The 19,900-nt window shown below is 44.3% G+C and overlaps 1 protein-coding gene across 5 annotated transcripts in view; it reads left to right on the top strand.

The window, feature by feature from the left end:
• DAAM2 (dishevelled associated activator of morphogenesis 2) overlaps positions 1-17,643 on the top strand; it is a 204,010-nt gene extending 186,367 nt beyond the window's left edge. For all 5 annotated transcript variants that reach the window (XM_010391811.4, XM_010391813.4, XM_010391810.3 and 2 more), the window contains 3 exons: positions 658-789; positions 9,491-9,661; positions 11,542-17,643. In XM_010391811.4, the coding sequence (XP_010390113.1) occupies positions 658-789; positions 9,491-9,661; positions 11,542-11,757 (519 nt within the window). In that variant the 3' untranslated portion in view covers positions 11,758-17,643. The remainder of the gene's footprint in view (positions 1-657; positions 790-9,490; positions 9,662-11,541) is intronic.
• Positions 17,644-19,900: the final 2,257 nt, after the last annotated feature.

Genomic DNA, 19,900 nt, shown 5'->3' with positions numbered 1-19,900 from the left:
TTTTCTTTCACCATAACTCTTGACACAATAGCCCCGGTTTATAACTCTGTCACTTTTATGACATCCAAGCTAATGCTTAGCAGGGTGCTAAAAAATGTTGCACCTGGCATCTGTCTGCTTGTCCTTCAGTGGGAGAACCAATTTTGATGTCTTTTTGCTATTCACCTGGTGCTTTTCAGAGAAATAAAGAGGAGATCTAGAGCACATTTCCCCAAGTATACATAATTTTATTTCACCATGGGAAGACAGGATGGAGCAAAACTCACTATTAAAAATCCTAAAGTCACTTGCTACACAAAGCTCTTTATCATTTGTCATTTTGCATAGGAAAAAAAATGCACCACTTCATGTAGTTGGTGCTTAAATTATAAAGTTGCTTTAGAAACTTATCAGGTTGATGGCTTTCTTGGGAGTGGTTTTAATTTGAGGATAAGTGAAACTGTAACCAGGACCTTCCTTCATCCTTTCTTGACCTCCCCTCTCTCGCCTAAAAACTTCTGACTTACTTAGAAAGCGGTTTCTAAGTTAGAGCTCTGGATGAATGTGGGAGCAGAGCATGCTCTGCAGTGAGTGAAACAGATGGACTTTCCTGCTCCCTTCCTCATCACTGAGGAATCTTTGACACTTGCCTGTCTCTATCTCTTACTTCTCTTTCAGGAACTGGATTATCAGAAGAGACGCATGCGAGAATCAGGGGACAGGTTTGTTCCTGTCATGAGCGATTTCATCACTGTGGCCAGTTTCAGCTTCTCAGAGTTAGAAGACCTTCTCAACGAGGCTAGAGACAAGGTAAGAATTCCTTTTGAAGTGTTTAGAGTTTCACCAGCTCAGTCAAAAGAATTAAAATGGAAACAGCAATTTAAGGTACTGGGACTGCAGTGAAAACTCAATAGACACTGAAAATTGTTAAGGCTGAAGTTTCTTATTTTTTCTAATGCGGTCCATATTCATTTAGAACATATTTTGTGATTAAAAGAAGGATCAGTTCTCTTGACCCACTTCTTTCTCATCTTCCTTAACATTATTCTTGTGCGGTAAAGAATTGCAGTGGCAGTATCCATAACAGGATACCACACCTTGCCACGGTGTGGAAGGGAATGCCTTTTAAGCCATTGCTGAAAAAGGGGTCCTTTCTTGGTGATGGTGACTTCATATATTTTTACCTTCTGCTTCTGACTGCATTCCAGTCTGCTGATTCAGCTGGGGACATCTGTGCTTTGTCTCTTTCCTTTAAAAATGTACCTCTGGGTAGTTTGGTGTCCTGGTTTTGGCTGGAATAGAGTTAATTTTCTTCTCAGTGGCTGGTACAGTGCTACACCAGCTATGCTTGGTCTTTTCCACTTCTCTGTTACTGGGTGTATTTCAGTACAAAGATAGAAATCCCAAACGTGTGGTTTGTCTGAAGTTCTTGGATTCTTCTTACACACTCAGAACCATGCGCATGTTATTCTTCAGGTGCTGCTGCAATCATTTTGTCCTTTCCCTGTCTGCATCTCCATTACCAGATTGGTACACCTAAGGAAGTGCTTGTTCTTTCCTGATGGCTCAGGTCTGGCACTAATCCCTCTGCCTCTCAGATGAATGACGAAGAATTTATATGAAAAGATCATAAGCATGTGAAAATGTTTAGAGAAGAGCAGGTTTTAAAGTAAATGATATGTAATGGCAAATCTGCCCTTGTTGGCTGGCATGTTAAAAGTGCTTGGCTGTATGAAGCAAATGTGTTATTTCTTTTGGATCAAATTGTTTCCACTCTGGTGTCAGTCCTTTTAGTGTTAAAGGACCTATTGCATTACTAATGAAAGCTGTGCTGTTGGGTCAGTAGGCCTTAGATTTTGAAAATATAGGCTGAGGATCTAGACAGTAAGACTTCTCACTTATCCAGTTCCTCTGCAGTAGTGCTATTTTGTGATTCAGAAACATTTCCTTGCTGTGGAGATAAACTGGGTAATAGTGACTCGCGTCTGCAAACACAGGAGCCTCTGGCTCTCAGTGAGGGCTGCCCTGGCAAACACCAGTGGGGCAGGGGCTGTTGCAACACTCAGAAGGCAAAGCTGGGCAGTCCAACACCACTGACGTTGTAAAAAAATTCTGGGGAGAATAACATGACTAATTTTTCATAGAATCATAGAATGGTTTGGATTGGAAGGGACCTTAAAGATCATCTAGTTCCAGCCTTCTCCCCCCCTGCCATGGGCAGGGACACCTCCCACTAGACTGGGTTGCTCAGAGCCCCATCCAGCCTGGCCCTGAACACTTCCATTTTTCATTGTTGTCATGTTGCTCGAGAGGATTCAAACTACTTCCAGTATAAAAATGTTCACACCATACTGGCTTTCTCAGCACAAAAGAATATTTTACATTCTGTAACCCCACTAAATTTGCTGAGAAAAACTTGGTTTTCTATGATTTGGGGGCTTCTGTATTATGAATGGGTAAATTTTTCAACTTCATTATAGTTAGGCATCCATTTCTGGAAAGATATTCACTCTGTCCATGGCTTAGACTGCACACTTTTGGTTTGGTGTTAAAGATGGTGGTGCTCCTTTCTTTTTTTGGCACACCAGGATGAAAAGCCAATGCAGATTCTTTTTAAGTTCAATTGGGGGTTAAAAACCAGCAAGTGGTACATGTCCAGCACAGCAATGCAACTTTTCTTGATCAGGCACTTGCAGGAAAAATGCCATTTTTTTGCTTTAAAAATAACCAGAGAAACTCCCTGCAGACGGACCAGTATGTCTGGAAGTTGTTGCACGCTTTTTTAAACATAGCCAACATAAAGCACTCAACATAAAGAGATGTTTTATTTTAATGACTATAACATGCTTAGGAAACGTTACTCTACCTTCTCCTCACACACCCTTGCTATGTTTGCACACACACCATTCCAATTTTGCTCAACCTATGGCTTTGGTTCTTCCACTGGCAAAAAGCTGCTTTTGGACTCCTGTAAGGGAACTCTCTGTCCTTACCAGTGTTGAGCTATTTCTCATGTTTGCTTCATATTATTTTGGCCCTCTGTTCTTCCTCTTTTTCCTCTTTTTTTTTCCTTAAAAAAGAAAAAAAAAAAAGGAAAAAGAAAGCTGGAAATTTTCAACAAACCAGATGTGCTTTGCAAGGCTTATAACATCTTCCAACCTCAATGGGCTCTCTGTGCTTGTTGAATCACAAGCTTTTTTCATACCATGGAAACCTAATGGAACTAGCCAATTAAAGGAAGAGAGGGACCAAGACATCTGATTATCCTGTTCTTTTTTTATTTCTCAAAGCAAAGCAAATTGAGCAAAAAAGGTAGTGGGGCAGGGAGGACTTTGAAAAATATCTGAATAAGCCTAGAAAGAACTGGCCTGACTCACAGATTTATTAATAATAATGAAGCCCTAGTTTTAACAGCTGGAGTTGGATATCCTAAATATAGATGTGGTTAATTGATTAGCATGAGTTAATCAGAGCCATGTTTCCTCAGCTGGGATTTAAAACAATATAACTTTATCTTTTCAAACTGGGGAAGTTTTTATATTTCTTTTAACTTTTTCAGTATTAGCAAAAGTAATTTATTTAGTTATGGAAACAATCCATTACCAAGGTGTGGTGCTGACCTTCTCAGCAGACAATATTTTTCACAGTCCCATGCAGTACCTTTTTGGCCTTTTTGATTAAACAGAGCCATTTGAAGCCAGTGGCCATGGGGAGGAAGTGATATCTTAAATTTAAAGGGCCAGGTTGCCAGATGCAGGCATCCATGTTTGCAGAGGAAGCCTTTTAACTGTACTTATCTTCATGCAGTAAACAGATGGCTTGGTTAAGAATTGATTGAAAACTTAGACCAACTCTCTAAACAGGCTTTCTAGCACAGCTGGTTCTTGTTCTTTTTGTGTTTTTCTCACTTCCAATACCACTTTATAAGGGAGAATATAGATTAGATCAAGGGATAATGTTTTCTGCCATTTCCCATAAACTGGAAGGTGGAGGCAGGAGAAAGTGAAACTCTGCCCTGGAATCCTTCATCCATTTTTATGTGTTTGAACAGATGAAAAATGGATTTTTTTTTACGTAAGAAAGAAGAGGTTGAATTTTATTCATGAAAATTTTTCTCTATGTTTCCTGTGGGGAAGCAATGAAAATGCCCAAGCAGAGGAAGAGTAACCTCCCATGGTATGAATTTTATTTTTTTTCTTGAAAAAGGTTGACATTTGCCCTATATGAAGCGTTACTATGTACTTAAATATTGACAGGTATGAACTCAGATCACTAGGCTTCCTCAGAACTGTTCTGCTTTGTTCTTGGTTTATAGCAAACCTGTTTTTAAGACACTTTGGATCTTGTTAGGAGTACAAAGTCTGCTTGGTCAGATATTGCCATTCCTCTGCTGAATGTCAAACTTAAGCCTCTCTATAGAGACACTGTGGAGGCTATGGCCTGGGCAAGCTGGGTAGGAAAAGTGTCCATTCCCAGTCTTTCTGATGACAGTTCCTCTCAAGCAAGGTATTTCTCATGATGGAGAAAGGAGTTCAGAGTCTGCACACACATTTAATAAGCTTAGCACCTACAGTAACTGTTTGGAAGAACAGCAAGGCAGTGAAAGCCAGCTGAGTGAAACCCATTTAAGAAAATAGTCATTAATGGCAGAATGCTATGAAGCACAAAGAAATGCTGTAGTCCAAGTGCCAGTTATAGGCTGTGCACTTCAGTTGTGCATTTTGGAGACTGGTGTTTTCTGTCAGCCACTGGGGGAAATGAAGAGGGAATGTATCAGGACAGAGACTGAGGAAGTCAAGATGAGGTATCCCACAAAAGGCACCACCAGCCATTTGGTAAATAAATCACATAGCTGTTGTACAGTAACTTAGAACTTCAGGGGCTGCAGTGCAGGTTGGCATCTAACATATGAGAAATGTTTAGAGCACCTGTAACTCGATTTTGGGGCTGCCGGCATCACTGTTAAACTCCTGGGAGAATCCCTTAAGAGCATTTAGGCACAAGAAGAGCTGGGCCCAGCCCTGCCTGGAATTGTCAGGGCTCTTTCCATTAGCTGATCTGAATTTGTCCCATAGAGAGAAAAGACATTTATTTGACTTGCCTCAGTACTGAATTGGTGTCTTCATAAGAGCAAACTCAAGATTGCTTGTCTGGGGAATACAGTTCATGTTCCATGGCTACATGGTATAATTCATTTGTGTATTGGCTCCTCCCGCAACAGCAGACAGCATAGACAGCAGGAAATTTTTATCATGGCTGTTTTTCCTCCTCCTCACAGAGCCCCATTCCTGCCGTTTCCAGAGGTCTTCTGCCACTGTTTAACATTTCATTGGCAAGCACAGCAGAGTTTGTGTGTGCTGCTGTCCCGCTTTCCCTCTCCTTGCTAAAATGGCTTTTTAAAATAAACAACTGTCTAAACGATTTGCTTTGGCAAGAGGATAAATTCAGTGGAAAGTTTGGCAGAGGAAGCAGAACTGGCACTGAGCTCGTGGACCTGTTATATCATGGAGCTTGGGGGCACTTATGGTGTGGAAATGAATTTTTTAATGAAAAAAAGATATACCATTCTGTGTTACAGTGGAAAGCCTGCTGAAACACAGTTTTCCATTTTGCTTTTGCCCATGTCATCTGTCCCCAAATGACTTCAGGAATAAGCAAGTTTTCAGCCCTTGTTCCACAATATTACAGCACATCACAAAATTCTGGGAAGCGTTTTGCGTGTATGAGGGCTTAGCTACAGATTTCACAACTGTGCACAAGAGCTGGTGTTGTTTGGGAGGAAATCTGCCCATGGAGCAGTCAAGCAATTTGTACAGGGTGACACAAGTCCTGTGACAGAGAGCAGAAGAGAGGGCTGGGATCCAGAGCACCTTGGTCTGTGCCACACTACCTCTTAACGCCCTGAGGGAGGCAGGCAGTGTGATTTTAGCCACTGTGGGCAGGTAGAAGCCTGGGCTTTGTAACAGCATTGGGGAGGCTGTCTGCAGCAGCTCACTGCCCCTCAACCCAGCACCAGTGCTTTGGAAAAGCACACGTGGTTGCAGAACCAGAATTACAGAGAAGTAGAAGAAGTAGTAAAGCCAGAGGGGTCTGTTGCAGTTTAAACAGTGAAAAGACAGCATGTCTCTCTTTACAATAGTGCATTACATTGATGCAGTGCCCCACAGATGTGAACAACTGATTCTTTGCCATTTGCTATAACACATTAGTGGGGCGACATTTTCTGTTCTGTAATGAATGGAGAACACAAGGCTGAGAAAGGAAGCATGAGCTCCCAAGCCACATCATGGGCAGAGCTGGCAGCAGAAGCTGGATCTCCTGACTTGCCTGCCTCTGCTCAGTCAGCTTTTTTTCCAGAGGGGGTAGAGAAAGGAGGAGAATGTTTATTTCAGTGAACTCCAAATTTCTCCTTTTGTAGTTTTTTTAGGTCATCCAGCTCACAGATCTTTTGCTTTTTGTCTTTCACTGCTTTACAGTAAGTGATTGTGACCTCCTAAGCCCTGTGTTACAGGGCACCAAAGACAGGCTGCTCTCAGACTCTTTGCTGCTGCTTAGAGACCACAACACCTCAGATTCATGAGTGTCTCTGGAAGGCTCCCAGGCTGCTGGGTCTTTCCAGCACAGCAACACTGTTCCTCCTCTGAGTGGCACTGGGGAGGCAGCAGCAAAAGCCCCTCTTTGCCAGTGACACGAACTAGCCGGTGCTAGCTGGTGACAGGCCTTGTGCAGAACATTTGCAGACAACACCACCCTCTAAAGGAGACTTCCATGTATGTAGGATCCAAGAGCCCCAGGCAAGGACCCCCTGCCTTTTCAACCTCCAGCTTCCTTAAGTGATTAGGAAACCCCTGTGGACATTCATGGTGTCAACCAGCTCATTTCTGTGCGCCCACTCACTCACCTTTGCTGAGCACAGGAGGAACATGGGATGGAGGCAGTGCATTGCAAGGTGCAAAAGCCATCTCCTGTGGGCTTCCCTTCCACTTCAGGCTTCACAGCTATTGGACAAGCCTTACTTCCAGCTGGCAGCCCTAGTCACTGCTCTTAATTTGTGCCTTACTTTCAATTTTCACAGGAGTTAATGACAAATTAAGTGGGAAGAGATTCCAGGTGATGCCTTTTCCTGGTCTTAAAATCAAGAATCAAACACGGTTAGAAGGGAAAAAGGGGTTTTACCTTGGTATTTGTTTTAAGGATCCTTAGGTGCACACGTCCAGGCGGAATGCATCCAAATGCACACTGCAATGCACACCCATCAAAGATCTGGTATAACATTATAGGTCTTACTAATTAGCATATCTATCAAAGATTCCCCAGTGAGGGGCTCCAGAGAGCCCCTTCCCCAAGGAACCTTCCCCTGGATGGTTCTATCTTAGTTGGGGTCTGGGGCTTTATGATCCCTAACTATGAAGCTTCTAAGATGTTTAGTCTCCTAGCTTGACAAATAAGTCTAAGAATGTAGGCTAAAAACCACTGAGAATACAAAACCTATAAAAGGGTATAAAAGGGGTATAAAAGAAAAGGCAAAAAATCATCATAGCATCACAGGTAGCACATCCCCTGTGAGCAACGAGCTTCAGGTGCTCTGAGTGTTCAAGCAGTGGTGGCAATGCCTGTGCTGAAGTCTTTCTTTGACACTTCCCTGCCTCCCTGGCTGGTTGTCACACTGGGGCAAGCAAGACAAGAAAATAGAGCATATGGAGATGCTTTATCTCCCTCTGTGGTATTTACAGCCTGTATTCTCCCTGCCAAAGAGCTGGTGCTGGTTCAGTGTGGGTTACTATAGACTGCTGCATTTCCCTAATATTCAAAGAGCCTATGTGTACATTATATAGAGATAAAATTACAGAGAGGGGTGGGGAGAGGGTGTAGGTGTGTATGCTTGTGTGTATGTCTTCAGAGGCTCCAGAGAAAAGGAGTCAAACAGAGAAGTAATCTGTTGCTGTTTCTATGTGTTTCCTTCAACTCCTGCCATGTTTGGTAGCTCAAAGCAACTTGCATTTCTTCCAACACTTTTTTTTCTAAGATTCTTTGGGTTTCTTTGTTTGTTTCTGGCTGAGAACACAGCCTTTTTAAAGAAAAAAAGAGTCTATTGCTTCAAACTGCTTTGTGGGCCTGGCAGGGATAGCAGAGAAGGGGAGATGCTGAATCTCTCAGGCTGTGCCAGAAGGAAGTTGCTTTCCTTGGAGATTTCTTCCCCCTGCAGTTGACTGGGAGACATTGTTTATGCTTTACCTGATACAGGGCCAGAGGGGTTTATAAGACCTGCTTCCAAACTCATTTTGTGCTGGCATCAGAGCCTGAACTGTTCTTACTGTCTTTTCCATTCTGCAGCAGCACCCACATAAGGAAGGAAAGGGAAACTGGGCTGTGTTAGTATGAGCTGAATACATGCCTGAGAGAACTTGAAGACAGTCCATAGCCTGGTTTGGTAAATGTTGAGGTCTGTAAGGATGCTCTGCTGCTCTCTGGTTGTGTGCTAAAGTGCAAGCAGGGAATTCTAGGGAAGCTGTGCATCAGGGCACAAGTACTGTCAGGAGTGTGCCTCTGGGGCTGCCTGTTGCAGCACAGAGGTGTGTGAGTGAGGGCAGCTGGCAATGGATGTGTGTCCTTACACAGCACTTACTGCACGTGCTGCTGCTGACAGACTGTATGTGCTTGATTTGAGTGCATTTTGGTGAGCATGCTTGGGAGTGTGAGAGTGCAAAGGAGAGAGTACAACTACTGCAGCACTGATGTCCAAGAGCCAGGAGTTGCTGTGAATTTACCATATCCCCATCAGGACTGCCCTGTGACTGAAGTCCTGCCAGTTGGCTGCCTCCATATGTGTCCTGCAGCCTCAACATTTGCCTTTTAAAATAAAAACCACTTGTGATGTATTCTCTCTCTTTTAAGTCTGCCTGGGAGCCCTGGCTGCTTTCCTTGCCCCTCTCTCATGCCTTGTCTGTCTATAGTCTCCTCTCTCTCGGGCAACGCCCTGACTCAGAGGACTCCAGAGAGATGTATGACATGGCAAAAGGTTTCTGAGAGGACGGACTGTAGCTTTATTGCAAAAAACTTTTACCTCCAGGCATTTTAAAAGTTGATTTGAAGGGAAGATGGAAGGGGAAAGTATGGACTAAAACTCCTTGTTTCCCCAGCTAGCTCACTGTCTTCTCTGCCCTGGCTGTCCTGCAGCTGCAGCTGAGATGTGGCCACAGTGTCATCCTCTGAAATTACTCCATTGCCCTCAGGAACTAAACACGTTTGTTTGTATCAGTGGACAGTTAGTACTCTCCAGCACTATAGCTGCATGTTGCCCAAAGGATATCCAGGAGAGCAGACTCCTCAGGGATAGAGGCACCTGCCTTAAGGAGAAGCACTTCTGTTGCTGGGGGTAGTTTCTGCTCTTGCCGCATGAATTCTCAGAGGGTATTGAATTACATGGTGTGGTTACTCTTAAGCTATCCTTGCTGTCTTCACCAAACTGCCTGCCTAATTATGGCTCTTGTGTTTTCTGCCCCCTTGACAGTATGCCAAGGCACTGAAGCATTTTGGAGAGACCGAGGGCAAGATGCAGCCAGATGAATTTTTTGGCATCTTCGACACTTTCTTACAGTCATTTGCAGAGGCCAAGCAAGATCTGGAGAATATGAGGAAGAAAAAGGAAGAGGAGGAGCGCAGGGCACGCATGGAGGCCATGGTGAGGATCTGGGGGCAGGAAGATGTTTCCTTCCCTCACCTTTTTGTGTCTTGAGAGAAATTCCAATGATCATGTCCTGTCACTGTTTTATGTTCTTCTCCCTGACACCTCTCTTTGGCATCATTCTCTTCTCAAATGATGACATTTTTCCTGCTGTCTGTCTTGCTCTCAAGGATGGCTCCCAAATTACCGTCTTAGGGATTCAGATACCAAATCTAGCCCAGGCATTTTTGCCCTGGCACTTTGCAGCATGGGGTTGCCACCACCCCATGCCAAACTATCCTGCTTTTAGGCTGCAAACAAAGAAGCCACATTTCCCTCAGTCCCGCCAAGCTGGTCAGCTTCCAGTCAGACTCCATCATCATCTGCTGCATGCCTGTCATCTGCACAGTGACATAGCAAATGCCCTGGCACCTGCTGCAGCCCACACCGGCAGTATTTCTCTCTGGCCAGCCTTAATGCCTGGATTACTGGGGCTGTGTCTGGCCTTGACGTGGCAGGAGACCTCTCTGTGGATTTTGCTGCTGGGAGACAGACGTATGTGTCCCCAGGGGTTCATGTGAACCAGCATCCCCCTGTAACCTCAGCTCTGTGCTGCCTGAGAACTCGGCAGTCCCCTGCCTCCTTCCCCCCTGCCGGTGCTGTAGCCCTTGCTGCTGCCATGGCCCCAGGCCACGCTGCAGGGAGTTGCTGATTTTAATGTTTGCTGAGCCAAAAGCATTGGCTTGTGCCTTTCAAAAGAGGAGAGAGGTAAAACACCAGGATGCCAGCAGCCTTAGTGTTAGACAGAAGGATAAAATGCCAGGACACAGGCTCAAGTTTCCTCTCAGCCAGCCTGGAAAGTTAAAAGGAGCCCACTGTAGGATGGTTTCGTAGGCCTAATATGTCATGAAAGAGGCCTTATGGAAAGAGTCTTCCTGCAATGTGGGGCTAGCATTTGCAGAGTGACCGACCTGCTTCCTGATAGCCACTACCATCCCCTGCCAGTTCTACTAATTCTGGAGCTGAGCAGTGGAAAGAGATAGCCGAGCTCCTTGGAGCTACCCTAGGGAGGCTGAGGGCATCACATTAACAGGTGGACCTATCCAACAATTTGTAAAATTAGCAATTTTGTTTCATTGCTCTTTGTGTTTATAACCAGTTTCTCTTTCCATAGTCAAGGCAATGTGTCTTCATCCTCCCAGCACTGCAACACTGTCTCCATGCAAACATGAGCTGTTTTGTGCATAGGGATTCTACTGATGTTTTGATGTCTCACACAATTTTCATGCTTCACTATGTTGTGGCTTTCTGGATTTTTCCTTTCTTCTTTTCCTCCTTCTGCTTCAGGACTTCAGCCTTTCTGCATGTAAATTTAGCTAGCTATGGCCCAAGTGCAAAGTTGTTTGTGACTGTACTAGTGACTGTGGTTTGTACCGACACATCCAAACTCACTAAGTCAGGTGCTGTCAGCATGGTAGGTGCTGCTGCACTAAGGTCACTGCAAGCCAGCTCCCAGAAGCTGGGAAATGACCTGAGCCAGCATCACTTGTAAACTGGCGTTTGACACAGCTACTGTGCTGTCACTATCCTGCTGTAAAATTAGTGCAAAACAGCAGTAGCATGGTCAGATCCCATGTGTCCTCTTGCTGCAGGCTGATAGTGCTTTGTGAGGCAGACACACACTGCTACTCATTCCTCATTTCTTCTGCTTGCCTGTGTAGAAGAGAAGCCCAGCATGGCCTCTTGTTGCTCTTGGCACAGGTGATGGCCTTGTGGATAAGCTCCTACTCTTGTTTTCCCTAATCTGTATTGATGCATTCTGGCTGCTTCTTGGGAGTGTACCTAGTGATCTGGCATCTTGGTCAGCTAATCCTAAAACTCTGTGTCCTTCTCCACAGCTAAAAGAACAGAGGGAAAAAGAGAGGCGACAAAAGAAAGCAAAAGCTGGAAGCATCTCTGAAGAGAGTGGGGAGTTTGATGACCTGGTGTCAGCATTAAGGTCGGGTGAAGTCTTTGACAAAGACTTATCCAAGCTCAAGCGTAACCGCAAGCGTTCGGGGAACCAAGGCTTAGAGACAAGCCGTGAGCGGGTGGTGACAAAGCTAAATTATTAATTACAAGAGGAAGAAAAATAATCAACCAAAAGAAGGAGATGAAAAAGTGCAAAACAAGGAAGATGAATGCGTGTAATGGCGCTTGGCTGACAGCTGCCCCAAAGGATTTCTTTGGTCTGTAGCTAAAGACGTTACCTTTCCATGATCAGCTTTCCTCTCATCCCTCTTCTGTGCTCCTAATTTGAACCATTATAAAAGTGCCTCTGTGGATCCAGCAGGGCCTGTGACTGGGCCATGCAGAGCTGACAGATTTGCTTCTGGGAGTTTGTTGTGTCATCAAAGGCCTCATGGTGATGACAGAAAGTACTTAGGCCTTGCAGATGGCCTCACAGCTGGAACAAGATAATTTTCTGTGTGCCAAAGTAAAAACTAGTCATGATCTCCATCTTGCTGATAACAAGGAAGACTAATTTCAGAGCAACTCTGCAAACAGCTATCACTTCTTCTGGATCTAGACTGGCCTTCAGGGGTTTGTTGAGATGTGGTTCTCAAGTTTCCAATTCCCTCCTAGAACTGGATTTTATAAGCCATTGATTAGCACCTGAAGAATGCATTTAAGCTTATGTGCTGTATAGTATTTTTTTGTGGCCTACACTGTCCAAAGCAAGTGAATCTTAGAAAGAAGTCTCCAGTTTCTGTAACAAAATGAAATTCAAGAATCAGGATCAACATACAATAATTTGAAAAAGTCTTTTGGATTCTGCTTTGCTAGAAGGAGTTTTCTGGAATTTCTTGGTGATTGAGTCTCAAAGCTATGAAATGCATCTTCTTGGAAAGAAACTCTGGCTTTCCTTTAGAAAACTAAGTCACTGCCAGGTTGGGATTACGAGTAGATGACTGTAGAGCCTGTTGTCATTGCTGGAGGCTGGGAGGGAATCAGTGGAAAATTTCTTATCTGTGCAAGATTGGAACTTGGGATCTCCCTAGTATCATCCACAGGTCTCCAGTAGCAAACAGCAAACAGGTTCACTGCCTGCCAGATGTGAGATCTCTTTTCCACTTGATGCTAGCTGTGATTGCTGTTGGCATCAACTAGTCTTTCTGTCTAACAGCCTGACCTCCACTGCACACACCCCACTCCTGCCAAGGGGAACCATGTCACTCAGTAAGATATGAATGGTGTCAAAAGAGAGCCTTGGAGCACGCAGACTTTTTCATTTTGAAGAAATCACTTGGGATGAACCAAGGGAGAGCCCCATAATTAAAACTGAGAATTTATCGAGGAGGACACAATTGTGTATACCAAGAAGGCTTTGGAGTTGGGTTAATTCAGAAGAAACAAATAAATTTGTAGTTAAATTACATGAATGAAATATATAAGCAGAAAAGCAAGCAACCCAAGAAGAGGCTTGAATTCTGTGTGTCTTCATGGTTCTAGGAAAGGGATTGGATTGTGTGGGCTATCATGGCCTTTTTTTTAACCTTTTTTTTTCAAACTTCTTCTTTTTTTATTATCTTCCCTGGAGAAGGAAAAGAGGAAAAGAAAGAGTGGTGATGGATTCTTCCTCCTAGACAGGAAGAGAGAACGTTTGAGAAGAGAGACCATCTACAAATTGCTGCATTAGTCAACAGCACAAAATGTCAAGGAATCCCAGGGAAGTGAAAAAGCTCTATTTGTCACTTTAATCATTTGGTTTGATTTTTCTCTGAATGTCACTTAACCTCAGGCTCTGCACTGAGTCTGCAGAACAGAACTTCCTCTGCAATGCATGCTGCCTGATCAGTATTACACACTACAATATTGGAGAAGCAAACTGTGGTGGTCTTCCGAACACTTTGAGAGTTAAATAATTATGTAAACTTTGGAGAGAAGCAAAAAAAGTCAGAATTGTCAAACTCTGATGTTTCATTGTTTACTGAATTTTGAGTCTCCCACCCCAGAATTTCCCTATTTAGGACATTCCAGACTGCCGCGCCTCTGTATAATACTCATCGTAAAGAGCTGGTATCTTACAAGAGCTGGGTGCATTCTCCTCCCTTACTATCCCACTCCCCTTCTGGGATTAGCTATTAACAGCAATGCCTGTTGCAGTGGACACAAGCACCTTGTAGAAGAAAGACTATTTCATAAAGGTTTTTGAAAGTTTAAGAAAAAATCTCACTTTTTTAAGCATTTTTATTTTAAATTACAAATGGATTTTTAGAAATGTCTCTTGTAAATTATATTAACAAGCTCCTTGCTGCTCCCTGAAGTAGACTTGCTATATATCCCAGCCCTTTTGTTTGTCTTGTTTTAAAGCATGCCATGTAACCTAAGCCATGTAAGCCATATGAGAGGTGGTAATATGTGCCAAATTGGTATACAGTTGAGTTTAGATTTGAATAATCCCTGAATTCCAAAGATTATGCTTTTAGGGATTAGAACATTGTAGGGTTTTTTTCCTCCCTCTTTGTTCTCCCTGGGTTTAGGACTCACCCAGAACTTCAGGTGTAGTGCCAAGGTCAGTCCTGGTGCAAGATGATGTGCAAGTGCTGCTTGCTTGCTCCCCAGGTACTTGCTTGATAAGGCAGGCTGTCAGCATGGCAGCTGTCAGAGAAGAAACACCTCAGGGCAAACCCTTTGAATATAAATACAGCATTTCCCCTGCCCCAGTATTTGTCAAACCAGGTTTGTGCTGTGCTTTCTGAAACTGAAGTCACTTTGCCAGGCCACAAATGTAGCAAAAGCAGAGAGGGTGGTAAGTCCTCTGTCCTCTGTATACACAGTTCAGCTCTAGTTTAAAGAGATCCTGTCTGATGGTACGCGACAACACTCCAGCCACACTGAGAGTCAAAGAAAGCTGCTGTAGTTTTGCCACCTCTTTGACACATACATTAATAATGAGAGATTGTGCAACTCCTGTAAATCAGCTGTGGGATCCTTAAGGGGATGGACAGAAAGCTCAGAGTCATGCCCCTGATTCAATGCTGCTCGACTTTCTCAGCATTGCAGTGCCTCAGGCTCCTCCTGTTTGGAATCAGTGGTGATGGCCAAAAGCTTCATTCAGTGTGAAGGACAGTCTCCCTGGCTCTTGACTCCGTGGTGAAAGTTCATAAAGAAGGTTTTGGAAAAGCTCAGTTTCACACTGAGGCAAGCAGTGTTTTCATACAAGTGGTGACAAGCAGAGAGGCCCATTAACTTATCTACTGTATGAGATGAGGTTACCCACACAGAAGATAAGGAAAAAGTTGGCTCTGCTGTAGGGCCTGGAATCAGATTCTTGCTGAAGCCAAGTTTGTCCATGTTTCTCATATTTTGGGTACTGTGAGTGCATCTAATACTCTCTTCTTCTTCAGAAGTTGTGGTTGAGTTGCCAGGTGCTGAAGGAGAAAGGAAAATCTTATCCTTGAGTAGGTTTAGGAAGCCGTCTGTGGTCTAACATCATTGGAGAAGCTGGAGATGAGCTAGGGTCTGCTCTTGTCCTTGCGCCTGTGCAGTCACTCTGCCTTTGGAAAAAAGTGGAGAAGAAGGAGATGTGAGAAAGAAGGGCATCATTGAAAGAGGGCTGTTCTGCTTCCTGCAGAAATACAGTAATTGCTAACTTCATGATGAAGTTCCTCACACCTAGAAGAGGTACTTTCTAACTCTCCAGAATTTGTCCCTAGAGGTCTAGTGCTCACTCACCTCTGTGTCTCTGCATTGTTGCTACATAGGTTGCATTAGGATGGTCCCAGAAAAGACTGAAGAAGATTCCCTCCTCCTTCCACTTACTTTGAACTCAGTCACTCTTCTCAGTCGATCATGTCTCTAGAAATGCTACAAGGTAAAGTGACTTCAGGGCAGCAATACCCTTCTGTGCTCTGTAGCACAGCCATTGTCCAGGCACCAGTTCCCTACAAGAGCAGAACTACTGTTCAGGGCTGAGAGACTTCCTCACTATGGAAACGACCTGGATGTCCTTCAGAAGTATTTCTGTAATGTGTTCACAATGTCTGATGAAGGGAAAGGAATTGCAAAGGATCCTGGTGGGAGACCGTGGGGCAGGTGTTTCCATAATGATCAGCCCCACTGGCTAAATCTTTCCGTTTCTTTAGGAAAGATCACACTTTGAGCTGGGTTGCACGGGAGAAGCTTGTGTCAGGAGTTTCCGTGAGGGGAAAGGAGATCTGTTGTACAGTAGATGATGTACATGATATATGCAGTTTCGTTTCTAGGTTGGTTGTCTTGGGTTTTGTTTGTCTGTTTGTTTGGGGGTTAAATGATTTTTAAAAAAATGGTTTTAGGAATCTCTAAGGGGAACCTGTAAATCTGACACCTCTATTTATTTTGCCTTATTTTAGTTTGCTATGTTTGTATGTATACACTGCATTACAGCAAAGACTATTGAGACCGTGCCAGGGCATTACACCGGCTGGACAGCTGGCTTGGCTCCTGTGCCAGCTGAGCCAGGCCAGGGGATGCAGGTGAGCAGTCTTGGTGTGGAAAGGGAGGAAAGAAAAAAACCCTTTTGGCTTTTGTCATAATTACTCTGCCTCTGGTGATCCTGGTTCTGGGAAAGCACACATTTTAAAGCTTGAGGTGAACTGAGGGAGGTTGTTATTTCAGAACACTTTCTACAAAATGGGTTTGTTTTTCATCATGAGTCACAGTGAGGAATTTGAGCAGAGTAAAGGTGTACAGTTGCTCACTCAAACTTCACTCTTCCACACAAATTCTGTCCATAATGTCAGAGAAGCTTGGCTAGATGGCCAAAAGTTGTTCATGCCCTGTAACTTCTCACCAGAGTTAACACACTAGTGAGATAAACTGGGACAGCTCTCCTTCCTCAGAGCTAACATTCCTTCCTATCACCATGGCCAAAGAAAGATTTCATCTACTTTCCCTCTTTCCTCCTCCTCCCCACCTCCCCAGATTACCCCAGGTAAGCAAAATCTTTCTACTGGTCAGTTTGTTACCCATGGAGTCTCTGGCAATCACCAGGTGTTAGGCCATGGCTCCTTGGCTTCTGTAGTTGACACAGGAGATTTCTGATTGCCTACCATCCAAATGGGTAGTCTCCATTGGCCACCCCCGTTTCTCTTATAAAGGTAGGAGGGGCCAACATGGATAATACAATTTGGCCAACTGAAAATATAGAATTTATATATTTATTTACATAATGTATAAAAAACCTGTCTACTAATCCAAGTAGTAGTTCTGATGACCAGTATTCCCCGAAGTTGGCCAGATTTCCTCACTGTGCCAAATGAGAAGGATACCATGAGTTTAGCATGGTGTTTTGGCGCTTCATTTCATGAAAGAGTCTGGATGGTTCCAAACCGGAGTCTTCTGTTATGGGTGGTAATGTAGAATTGATCCACAGTAACCAGTTCAAGCTGCTCGGGTTTTACATCAACATAATTCAAAGTAGGATCTGGATGAAAACTTTCCTTTAGACAGGTTTGTCAATTTACAAGATGTTCTACACAGCTCATGTAGGTCTTGGTCATTTCAGCTTCCCCCACTAGGAGCTCGGAGCCAAGTGATCTAGAAAAGCCTCTCTGACAAGTCATTTGCTCCCTTCCTGCTCACCTTCAAACAGACTCTTTAATGCTCTTTGCAGTTTTTAGAATTGCGAGGGAATTTTCGGTACTTGAGCCACTCTGTGCTCAACGCCTCCCTTCCAAGCCATCCCCACCTGCAGTCATTCTGCTCCCCTGCAGGCCTGCTCAGCTTGAAACTTGCAGGTCACTTTGGGAGGTGGCCCTGCCTGCCAGGCTAGAAAGTACAGTGCTGCTTACTGAAGTGGGAGGTTGTGTGCTGCTGCTGTAATGCCTTGGCCTATCCTCATTTCTTAGTCAGTTTAAGACTATAGGTGAATTAAATGTACAAATCCTGTAGTGTCCTTTTTATCTATATCTTTTTGTAAGAATATACTGTAATACTAAAAAACAAAAGCAAAAAAAATTAAAGATATATTGCCCCCACTGTGTCTCCGTACATTTCTTTGTAGTTTCATTTTCTGCACATTTTGCTGCAAAGTCTGATAGGTGAGTCAGGGTCTGGGTGAAGATTTTTGTTAAGATCTGGGTTTTTGATCAAGAGCATGGAGCTCTTTAAGTGACACAGTCACTGCAGAGCTGGTGAGAAACTCCACAGGTTGTTCTGGGGGAACAAGCAACACCGTGGAACACAAGCACATCCTCCCCATGCCATGCAATGGGGAAGAGCTGATCATGGAGCCACCAGGTCACCATATCCAAGGCTCCTCTTAAAAAGCTCTCTCTTGTTCCTCTTTCAGAATAACATCCAAGGGTACACAGGAGTTCACTTAAAAATAAAAAGGATAAAGTAAGATGGTCCTGATATCTAGGAGTTCATAATCCCTGGCTGGACATGACTATTCCAAGCAAGGAAGGGAGTGCAGGGTGGCAGTGCTCGCCCTAAGCTTGCTTACGTAACAGAGCAACATCCCGACAGCAAGAGCGCCGACTCAGAGGACGAGTGGGCAGGAGAGCATTGCTGCCAAGGAATCCAGAGTTAAATAAGGCCAGCTGAAAAGGAACCAGGAAAGCCAGCATCAGGAGTGAAGACTTCAGAAAAGCAGGGTGGAGAGTCCGGAGTGAAGTTAGACACAGATCAGTGGGGTGAGCAAGATGCGCACAAGGGCTAGGGCTGACTTGTGGCTGAATTGAAGGATGTGCTGAGGAATTCCTTGGAGCTCAAGGGCAGAACCTTGTCCTCACCATAGGTGCATTGTGTACAGCTGTTTCACTTATACACAGATCTCCTCCTTTCTGTTGATGGAAAGAGCCCTCTGACAAAATTATCCTTAAGCCACAACATTTTGTGCTCATCTTCAACCCACCAAAGGGCAGTGCTTTAATCTTGAGCTCCTGAGAAGTTCATTCCTAGCTTCCAGTGGGAGCCTTGCTGGCTGTGCAGCACATTCCTGCAGCGCTGAACTTCCCAAGGATCCCAGACAAAGCCCCGGCTGTTGTCTCTGGCTCCCAGGTGGGAAGAACTGTGGAAATGAGTGAAAGTAATCAGGGTGTAATTGTTTGCACAGGCTGACAATCAACAGGCAGCAAATGGGAGTCTGAGCGCTCTGTGGGAAGGTTCTTGGCTTTTAGTTGTTAGAAAGGCTCTCCGTTTCTCTGTTTTGATCTGTTTGGTTCACATGTTGCTAAAATTCTGACTTTTAGGTTCTTGCTGTACAGATGCAAGGGCAGAGGCAAAGGGATGTTTCTGAAACATCTGCACTGTGTGAGTGGTGGAGGCAGGATGAAAATCCAGGGACCTCCCTGAATTCTCTTCCCTGGCAGCTGGGGTTTGGTAGAGGGAGTCAAACCATTGCTTTTCCTCTTGTTAGAGGTGAAACCCAGTGGCATTTGAATTATCTGCTTTGAACAAGACAGACATCCTGCCTGGATTCAAAGAAGACTTTAATATTTTGTTTGGGGTTGGAGCACACAGCGAGGAGCTGGTGTTCTGCCCTGCAGCATGGGTCCATCACAGAAGCCTCCTTCCATCTTCCTGGTTGACACCTTTCCCATGATCACAGACCTCCCTGTCCTTGTCATCGCTGCACAGAAGCAAGGTAAGTGCCTCATGGCTTTTTCTGAGCAAAGTTAGGGTTGGGGTTCAGCTGCCCTGAATGACTGGGAGTGAGGAGGAGTGTAAGGGAAGCTCTCTGCTCTTGCTGGGAAGGGCTGAGTCTCTATCATTTATTGGTTTTCTCTTTGTTTAACTTTTGGCTTCTGCTTAAACAAAGGTGACTTTTATGTCTGCCATAGTGGACATGGAGCTTTCTGGGAGAAATCTGCTTGGCTCTAGACTTCTACCACTAGAATTAAAGTTTGGAGTTTTTTCCCCCCTCTCAAGGCCCAAAAGTTTTGGTTTTCAACATTGTTGAGATAGATTTTGTTTGTTTGATGTTCCTGTAGTTAATGGGCTTCTTGCTGTTTTCTCTGAGGCATAGTTGCTATTTATCTCTACTTTGCTTAGACTCACCAGGAGGTAAGGTCCTTTTTTTCCTTTTTGTCTTTTCCCCCCTTTTGCTGTGTTTTCATCCCTTTTGCCTTTTTTGCCATTTTCCCCCTAATTCTCCCCACCCCAGACTCAGCAGGGTTTGCAGTGAGATGGAGGCTTGCCTTGAGTGAGCTGCTGCATGTTTCCTACCATGTGACAGCACTGAACCGCAGCGGTCCAGAAGGGTCTGAAATGCTCTGAGTAATTTAATGT

Source organism: Corvus cornix, chromosome 3 (genome assembly GCF_000738735.6).
Source record: "Corvus cornix cornix isolate S_Up_H32 chromosome 3, ASM73873v5, whole genome shotgun sequence".
Classification (NCBI taxonomy): Eukaryota; Metazoa; Chordata; class Aves; order Passeriformes; family Corvidae; genus Corvus; species Corvus cornix.
This window is presented reverse-complemented; position numbering and strand designations above follow the sequence as displayed.